This window comes from Hibiscus syriacus, unplaced genomic scaffold (genome assembly GCF_006381635.1).
Source record: "Hibiscus syriacus cultivar Baekdansim isolate YM2019G1 unplaced genomic scaffold, ASM638163v2 tig00110637_pilon, whole genome shotgun sequence".
In the NCBI taxonomy this organism is placed as follows: domain Eukaryota; kingdom Viridiplantae; phylum Streptophyta; class Magnoliopsida; order Malvales; family Malvaceae; genus Hibiscus; species Hibiscus syriacus.
In genome coordinates, this window is record NW_024062808.1 from 111,274 (window position 1) to 121,205 (window position 9,932).

At 33.5% G+C, this 9,932-nt stretch overlaps 2 protein-coding genes across 2 annotated transcripts; one reads left to right on the forward strand and one right to left on the reverse strand.

The window, feature by feature from the left end:
* The first annotated feature begins 758 nt into the window (after nt 1-758).
* On the forward strand, nt 759-3,614 carry LOC120136688 (mitochondrial import inner membrane translocase subunit TIM50-like). Its single transcript, XM_039152651.1, has 10 exons — nt 759-1,120; nt 1,241-1,335; nt 1,671-1,707; nt 2,040-2,101; nt 2,198-2,311; nt 2,427-2,531; nt 2,635-2,733; nt 2,857-3,013; nt 3,144-3,246; nt 3,371-3,614. The coding sequence occupies exons 1-10, from the start codon at nt 829-831 to the stop codon at nt 3,417-3,419; spliced, it is 1,113 nt and encodes a 370-aa protein (XP_039008582.1). The 5' UTR covers nt 759-828; the 3' UTR covers nt 3,420-3,614.
* Nucleotides 3,615-5,673: 2,059 nt separating this feature from the next.
* LOC120136738 (40S ribosomal protein S8-like) lies at nt 5,674-7,967 on the reverse strand. The gene is made up of 5 exons (XM_039152704.1): nt 7,840-7,967; nt 7,678-7,750; nt 7,260-7,590; nt 6,059-6,228; nt 5,674-5,966 (listed from the first exon to the last, which is right to left on the reverse strand). The coding sequence occupies exons 1-5, from the start codon at nt 7,841-7,843 to the stop codon at nt 5,891-5,893; spliced, it is 654 nt and encodes a 217-aa protein (XP_039008635.1). The 5' UTR covers nt 7,844-7,967; the 3' UTR covers nt 5,674-5,890.
* Between the last annotated feature and the right edge of the window lie 1,965 nt (nt 7,968-9,932).

Genomic DNA, 9,932 nt, shown 5'->3' on the forward strand with positions numbered 1-9,932 from the left:
CTAACAATTTTCATTTAATCATTGGACATTTTACTCCAAAATAAAACTTTGTGGACTAAAATGCTAAAAAAAAGATAGCGAGCAAAGTTACCATTTGTACAAACCTAAGGGGTTAATTATTATTCTTCTTTTTAAGATGAGACCAGGCATTAAGAGATTAGTACGGACTGAAAAGTTGATTCTACTATTCCAGTTAGGGATATATATGGATTGAGCATAAGGTTCTTAACTTTGAGGTCGTGAGATCGAGTCTCACGGATGACATTTCATAATTCGGAGGTCTCTTACGAAAGCTGTTATTAACCTGGTATTGGGGTAGCCTACTATAAGATTAAACTCAAACTCGATCCGATCCGATTTGAAATAATATATTTATAAAATGAATATTACTTTTATTAAAAAAATAGAAATTTAATTTAAAAATAATATATTGAGAGATTTTATTGCAATTATCACTAAATATATAAGGTAAAATTATATTTTTTAGATTAAGCCGGATCAAATATTTTTTACCGTAAATCCAAATTTAACCCGACCTAATCCGAACATAATCTCTAAAAAACTCAACCCAATCTAAATCTTATTTTTTATAAAATCTAATCTTATAAGGTCAAGTCGGGTGGAATGGCATTAGGTTAAAATCCAGTTGCCATCCCTAATTCAGTTCAAGATTGATCAAAACCAACTTCCAAACGGCCCTTTAAAGATCCACGTGTCGGATTCGTCGCTAATTCGATCTGTAAAACCCTAAACAATTCAGTAAAAGCTCCGTCGGACAGACAAACAAACTCAACACCCTCAGATCAAAATTCAAAAACCCTAATTAAAATGTCTTCGATTGTTCTTCGATCTCGGATACTTTCAAGTAAATGCAGGTCAGAGATCATTAATCGGAGGGTTTTAAGTTCAGGAGTCGATTCCTCCTCTTCAAATTCATCTAGAGAAACGATCATTGCTTCACAAGCCGTTCTTTCCGATCAATCTCAGGTTCCTCCTCCTCCTCGTCCGGCGCCGGAAACTGCGCCACAAGCGTCGGGAGAGAAGGCTTGGAGCATTCTCAAGTACGGACTCATCGCGGTTGTTACTGGAACTGCCGGTTATGCTGGTTATCTCTCTTATAGTAAGTCCTTTTAACAAGTATTGGATGTTTTGTGATTTGATTTATATTCTTGCTTAAAATGCGAGTTTCTAATATGATTAGAAATGTTTATTTTTTAAAAAAAAATGATTCGTATTGCAGAGTGTTCGTACGAGGAAGTAGATCAGAAGGCAAAGGCATTGCGGGCTGCAGCAAGCTTTGCTTCTGGTGAAGATGCACATGCACCCGCTGTTGATGTATGTTTGGATTTTTTTTTTAAAATGAATTTTCTCATTTTAGTTTAGCATTTGAATAATGCCATGAACAATTTGTTTAATGCATTATGCAGATAATCGATATAGGTATAATTTTATTCTCATTCATATGCGCTTGGTTTCTTCTGCATTTCTGTTTAAGTAGTTGATAAATCTTGCAACAATTTCTTTTCAATCTGTAGGAATATAATTTATATGCTCCTTGTGCATATGAATGCTTATGTGTGAACTTTTGCTAAGTTTTTGTAATCTGATATAGCCATTGTTTTGTTGCTTCTCTGAATGAATCGAGTGTTTTCCATATTTATTTTTTCCAGAAATATCGAGGCTTGCTTTACTCTGCGGTTATGGCAGGTGAGGATATTGTTATGTTTCTTTATTTCTTTTTACTCCTTTGTTTGTTCATAGCTGCAATTTTCTCTTCACTTCTATATGTTAACATAATTACTAGAAAAATATTTGCATAACAATGAGATATTTTTACATTTTGTTTGTCTTTTATTTAACTCTCCATAACTGTTCCTTTAGATTAATTGGGTTACTTCATTATAAATGGATTCATTTTGCCAGCAGAATAAAAAAAGAACTTCATTGTTTGGTGCTCATTTCTCTCTGTTAACTTGTTCAACCATGTGTTCTGCTTTCACTCCTATTTGCTCACTGCCTTTTTGCTTGTGAAACCTCAGTTCCATGTAAAGCAGTTGAATCTTATCTGGATCTCAGGAGGTTAGTGGAAGAAAATGTGTCGGTGAGTGCTCTTCTTCTTGTAAATTGTCAGTTCCAGCTAAAGCTCTTTGTATTAGCATTAAGCTCGTTTTATTTATTCTTATATCTCATGTTTCAGGAATTTACTGAGCCAACCTCAGATAAGCTTCTGCCTGATTTGCATCCTCAAGAACAACATGTTTTTACGCTTGTCCTGGATCTGAACGAGACATTACTTTATACAGATTGGAAGGTAAATTTTTTTACTTAAATTTATTTTCCGTTTTCCTTATAAACCATTTTTATGTTTTATTAAAGCTCAAATCAAACTTGTGTAATTCTTTCTCTTTCCTTTTTGGATGGTAAAGCGAGAGAGAGGCTGGCATACCTTCAAAAGACCCGGTGTTGATGCCTTTTTGGAACATCTGGCAAAGTACTACGAAATTGTTGTGTACTCTGACCAGATGAATATGGTAATATGAACTTTTCCATTGTGATAACCGTTTCAAACACATTAGCATTGGATAACTAATGTTACCAGCAATATAATATTTTTATTCATTTTGGATTATGCAGTACGTCGATCCTGTCTGCGAAAGGTTGGATCCTAACCATTGTATACGATATAGGCTATCAAGGGGTGATACTAAATATCAGAATGGCAAGCATTATAGAGTATGTTATAGTTGATCACTTAGCTTTCCCCCCCTCAGTTTTATGCTATATGAATTTCATTAATCTACGAGACTGTCTTTAATACCCTGAGAATTCTTTTAAGAAAATGGTTCCTGTTGGCAGGATCTTTTGAAGCTTAACAGGGATCCGGCCAAGATTTTATATGTGAGTGCTCATGCTTTTGAGTCTAGCCTTCAACCTGAAAATTGTGTCCCTATTAAACCTTTCAAGCTTGAAGGCGAGGATACAACACTTTTGGATCTTATTCCATTCCTTGAATGTAAGTTGTATGTCGTTTCTTTTCCCCTCGATTGTTTCCGTTGTTCAAATTAACATTGTGTGTAGCGGGGTTGTTCAACCCAAATGGTCTTGAATCTTGATCAGTACTATCTGTTTTGGCTTTTCCACAGACATTGCCCGGAATAGTCCAACCGATATCAGACAAGTATTACAATCTTATGAAAGAAAAGATATCGCAAAAGAGTTTCTCGAGCGTTCTAAAGAGTATCAGAGGTGAAGTTCCTTCTTACCTTTGTGTATTATCAAAATATGTCTCAGTTTCTCCATTTTATACTTTTGTATTCGGTAAAGCATTGTTCAACGAGCGGCTTTTTGATTTGGAACGATGATGACACAGGCGAAAGCAAGAACAGAGGCAGCAGCAAGGTCGTTTCTGGCGGCGATGAGGACAGAGTAATGTATATTTGATGGAATCAAAAGAATGTGATCAAGATCAAGCTTCAATTTTGCAGGTAAAAAAAACAAATTTTTTCGATAAATTATACGTTGATGAATCACATCTTTCGCCGCATTATTTAAACGTCGGACAAAATCACTAGTGATTTTTTTCTGGTCTAGATGTGAGAAAGTTTCCAGTGTCTTTAGATGGTTTGATCACAGCGGATATTTAGGGTTATTCTTTGCTGGATTGTTCTGCTATTTTTTCCACATGAATAACTTGTCTTAAAGCTTTATTTAATAATTTTAATTATAACGTTTCAATTTTTCTGAAATAAATTATTTTTCGATGGTCAATTAACTGTCAACATTATTCGTAGAAGTATCATGACAAAGTTAAGGGCGTAATTGAAAATACAGGCAAATATTGAGGGTTATTTTGCTATTATCTTTCTTCACTCTTATTTTGTAATTTATTTCATATTTAAATATAAACAACTGAAAATCACTATTGAATAATCAAATAAAAGATTAGTAGATTTATATATAAATATTTGGTTTAATTAAAAAATAAGTGCACAAATTAGAACTTGAGTTAATTTTAGGTGTTTAAAGATTTTTTTGTTCAAAATATTTTTTAGGTGTCTGGTCTATTACGTTTATATATTTTTTAAATTAAGAGTTTTAAGGTGGTGATCGGAGATGGTCGGCGATAATTGAAAATGGAATTTAATATTAAGGATTTTGAGGTTTATATTTTTATTTTAAAGGAATTTGTGTTTTTTTTAATAAATTATGATTTTAATTTTTTTATTTTAAAATAATTTTTTTATAACTTAATAAGTATGATATGTGTAATGTAATGCCCGAATTTAATGATTGTGACGCACCTGATATTTAAAAGTTCAATGGAGAAAATTTTAGGTATTTATTTTTAATAAAAAAATTGTTTAGACGCATAAAGTTAAAGTATAATTTGATCATTTATTTTTATATTAAACTTAAATTTTTTACAATTTATTTACAATTTTTATTGAACTATTTTATAATTATAATTTTTATAAAATTAATAATTTCATGTACGTATTGAGTGCAATAAATTTTGTACTAATTAATTTCATACGTGTGAACAGTGTTACACGTTTGGAGAGATGAAAGACATTGACCTCACTTTGAAAAAGAAAAAGAAAACACTCCAAAGTTGAAAAGCAACGGTAATGTATATTCTATCGTACATATTTTATAAAAAGAGAGTAATGATTCGTGACTTATGATATCATAATAATGATATTTTAACTGTTTGATTTTACGTCAAACACTCTAGTGATAGAGTAAACATAATGGATAATCGTGACGAGAACGTATATGATGGGTAATTTTATTAATCAGATCATCTAATTATTTAATTATATTCAATCAAGTCATTTGTCATTAATATTTAACAAAAATGCAGACGTTAATTAAATTGGTATAATTATACATTTAGTCCTCAACAATTATAGTAAGAGGTTGAACGTCAAATGTTATGTGAATTTGTAGCATCGGGCATAACGGGAAGATCAGGCTCCAAGTCGACACCAGGAGGCATCGGATACGTTAGAGCCTGGTCAAACGCTTGTTGCTGGCTGCTGCCCGGGGTGCAAATACTTCTGTAAATGTGTAGCAGCAAATAGTTCTGTAAAAAAATTTCTTCTTCTTCCTCCTCCATCGAAAACCCTAACCTCCAAAAGAAAACTCAAAAATATAAAATGGTATTAATATGAGGTTGTTAACGGATGAATAAGAAGAAGAAATGTTGTTCAAAACGGTTTTTGAGTTTTTATTTTCTTGAAGGTTAGGGTTTTCAATCGAGGAATAAGAAGACACGTGAGTTTGGGTTTGGGTTTTTTTTATTTTTCACATTAGACTTTCGTTAACGGGTTAACGGAAGTTAACGGTGGAGAGATTTAAACCTGAGGAACCGATAACGTTAGGGGATAAAATCGGACCGATCGATAATGTTAGAGATTATTTACCCTTAATTTTAAAATTAATGACCAAAGTCGATCATACCGAAAACAAAAGGACTATTCGTATAGTTTACCCTTCTTTAAATTACAAAGCAAGCATGTTCGATTTACATCGGAAACTCAATCGACTTCTTTAACATATATTAGGGGTGTATTCGGTTCCATCAAAGACACCATGTGAATCAATAGTAGCAACTTACCTCAACAATTTCACTTTCAACGTATCCAACAAGTTGATCATTATAACCAAGAATAATAAAAAATGGAGGCCTGTAAGATTAATCATTTACCAATAAAAATGGCCTGCTGCATTTATAAAGTTCATCATCATCGAACATCAAAAAACACGAAAACGTCGTCGACACATTCAGAACAAAAGTTCAAAACATAATCTTTAATGTTCTTAAAAAAGTAACGAGGCAAAAAAGGAGATTCCGATGTGTGAGATGAAACCTCTCATACCGGGATTTTTAGGCAGCCCCTTTCCCCTTCTTCCTCTGGAGCTTCTTCGAGTAGAACTCCAACTCTTTGCCTTCCAAGATATATCTGTCAAACCCATTTGAGAACGATAATAGTTACAATGGTGAAAATAACAGATACGCCAAAAGTGGGAGGGGTTGAGAACTTTCAAGACATACCCATCACAACGGCCGCACTGACCAGGCCTTGAAGAGATACAAGCCAACAAACGACCGCTTGCAAATTGATCCTCGATATGTGGGTCGAGCTTGCGATCCTGTTGACGTTTCTCTAGCTTCCTTTGAACGTGGTTGCTCTTCTTTGTCTCCTCAGTGCCGGTTTCACCTTCCTGTGAACAGCAATACCGTCATTAAGCTCAATCCTGCCTATAACAACAATGGAGAAGCACGGAAACCAACTGATATACTGAAGTTAGCATGAAAGAAATCTATGTTGCTCTGACAGTTGATTTCCTTGGATGTATCAGTGACCAGTACATGGGTATTGAGGTCCAAATCTCTAGATATATAACAAAAGTTCGGCATACTCATGTCAAACACTTACCTCGGATTCAAAGCATTAGATATAGGAATAACCACTCGTATATAAATAGTTGTTGTTGTACCCTGCTAAAGATCCTTCACACACACCATCCTCTCCCTTCACAGCTACCGGATGACCCTATAACACCTCCGGCACCTCAAAACTCCAGAAGAGGCAAAGAGAACCTCTCGGGAGGAACGATCCCGAAGAGTTAAATCTTGGGAAACTGTGCCCAGCTGATATGACCCTTGGCAGGCCCACACTATCCACCAACGTCAAAATAAATAATTAACTTGCCACATCAGCCTAACCTACCTATCATGTCAATCTAGGAATAACTATTATAGACCTACATCTCACACAAACACTAAGGATCAGTATATAAACTCCCATAATGGGAAGCAAGGGGGCTTCTGACTTTTTGGTTCACTCCCTTTCTTGCATAACCAACTCTTTTATACTGAGTACTGGCCGACCACCGAGATTCAGTTCTCGGCCCACAGCCAAAACCAGTAGGGGTGAACTGCCATTAGCAGACACAACCAACCTTGTTCCATCAACAATAGTCATATCATATGCACGTACAGTTCAAAAAGTGAGGGTAAATCAGTAGCAACAAGCAGAACCACAGACAAAAACAAATAGTATATTGCAGATAAACTAAAATCAGCTACTTAAAAACAAACTCCACACTAATGTGGACTAAATCAAGGTTCAATTTCCATACAACACGGCACAAACCAAATAATTGCTACAGAAACAATAAATTCATTCCCTAAGAGCCGATCTATCGAAGTATTATCAATGCGAACAACACGTAAACAATAAACACACTACCTCTCCTTCTTTCTTGGCCGCTGCGGTTTTCTTCTTGCGACCGATTTCAACACCATAGTGCTGGAGATACCACTGCTTGAACGGAGCAGCATCGACTTGAACAACAGCACTCTTGACCAGAGTTTGTGTACGAACCAACTCGTTGTTCGATGCATTGTACACCACATCCAAAACTCTGGTCTTACGAGTCACGGACTCACTTCCCCATGAGTAGTTCCCAGTGTCGAGTCTCAGAGCTCTCCACTTCACATTTCCACCACGAACCCTAATCCTCCTGACCGTCTTATTGCTCGAAAGCTTCGTGTTTGCTGGTTGCCTTCCGAGCTCATACCTTCAAAGAAAAATCAACAAAAAATTAGCAAAAAAAAATAGTAATTGAAAACAAAAACAATAATGAAACAAAGGGTTTTCTCATTACTTTCTCTTCTTCCTCCAAGCCTTCTTTTTGCCACCAGTGGCACGCCTCTTGTGCATCGAATCACGAGATATACCTGCAAAGAAAAACAAAATAAACCCATTAAGCAGAGAAATTACATGATTTAGAAGGGTTAATGACGAATTAAAGGGATCTGAGAAATACCCATTTTGGATGAGGGAAATGTTCAAGCCTTCTTTGGGGCTTTTTTTTGTGTTGAGGCAAATCCCAGAAGAGAATGAAGCTAGGGTTTGAGTGGAAGCACGGCAGCCATGGACGGGTATTTTAAGCTTTGCAATATACAAAAACCCTAGTTATGGGAAATTATAATAATACCCTAATTTGATTACGTTTATTGCAGGGCAGAATAGTCATTGAGTACATTGTACCTTTAAAGCCCAATTGTTCTTGATTTAGTAGGCCTAGGTGGTATGGAGTGGTCCGGATTTTAAATCGGTTAAATTTATGGTAAAATATATAAATGATCCCTTAAATGATTGTTTTATTAAGTCTTTTGACTATTAAAGTTATAAAATAACGAGTAAAGTATATAAATAATTCTCTGATTATAAGGTATTATTTTATTAAGTTCATCGACTATTAAAAGTTACAGAATGATCCTCTGACTATTGAGCGTTATTTTATTAAGTCTATCGACTATTAAAAGTTACAAAATGATCACCTGACTATTCATTATGTTTCAAACTCATCCTTTTTCATTAAAAATTAGTGGTTATTTAAGCTGGACGTTAACATGATGACTGAGATATAATAGTCATTTGAGATTCTAGGATCATATTTTATCATATTACAATCGGCAAGTTAACGTTTAACTTAGAATACCATTAATTTTTTAACAGAAAATAATGAGTTTGAAATATAATTAATAGTCAGGTGACCATATTGTAACTTTTAATAGTCGATGGACTCAACAAAGCAACACTTTATAGTTGAATGATCATTTTGTAACCTTTAATAGTTGAAGGGACTTAATAAAACAATACCCTGTAGTTAGGGGACCATTTCTGTATTTTATCCCAAAATAATTCATTAACTATAAGGTGTTGCTTTGTTGAATCGCCGACAATTAAAAGTTACGAAATGATCATTTGACTATTAATTGTTCCAAAATCATTTTTTTTGTTAAAAAAATTGACAATAGTCTGAGCTGGGCGTTAACCTGTTGATTAGATTATGATAAAAATTTGATCCTAGAATCTCAAACAACTGTACAACTAAAACGGTTATGAGATTAGATTTTATCATATCCTGCCCAGCATGTTAATGTTCAGCTAATACGACTGTTAATATTTTAACAGAAAATGATGAGTTTGTAACATATGAATATTCGAGTGATCGTTTTGTAACTTTTAATAGTATATGAACTAAACAAAGCAACACCATGTAGTCAATTGATTATTTTGTAACTTTTAATAGTCAAGAGACTCAATAAAATAGTACCCTATAGTCAAAGGACCATTTGTGTACTTTACCCTTAAATTTATTAAATTATTTAGAATTAAAAATTAATATATGTGTTAATTTAGGTAATTAAAATTATTTTTATTAAAAAACGAAAGAAAAACACGACAATAATTTATTTATAAAGTAATTGTAATGATTAATCTTTTTGACAAATTTACCAATAAGTTAAAAGATGCAAGTGGATAATAATTTACACTTTAATATTTAGGGTTTGAATTTATTTTTTACTATTTAAATATAAAATAATTATGGATGAGTCTATAATGAACGTTACGCATCGAATTACATCATTAATATTACATATCGTTGTACATCGCTAATAGGTCGTTTTTATTAAGAAAATATTCAAAATATTAAAATTTTATCTATGATTAATTGCTTGTACAAATTTTGTTTTAATTCTAATAGGAATATAATTAAATCATGTTTTATTTTATTAAAAATATTAAAATTATAACGGTTATCGATAGGGATGGGCATAGAACCGGAACTGGACGGGTTCCAACCCGATCCGATTGGATTAAAAAAAATTATTTGGGTTTGGGTCGGGTCGGTTTTTTAAAAGGTGTTGTTCGGGTCGGGTCGGATTCAGGTTTAGGGTGAAAAATACTCAACTCGACTAGACCCCAAAAAAATAAAATTTTACCTTATATATTTAGAAATAATTACAATAATACTCCTCTATATATTATTTTTCCAATTAAATCAATATTTTTATTAAATAAAAATAGTATTTTTATTATTTTAGGTCGGATTGGGTTCGAATTTTATCT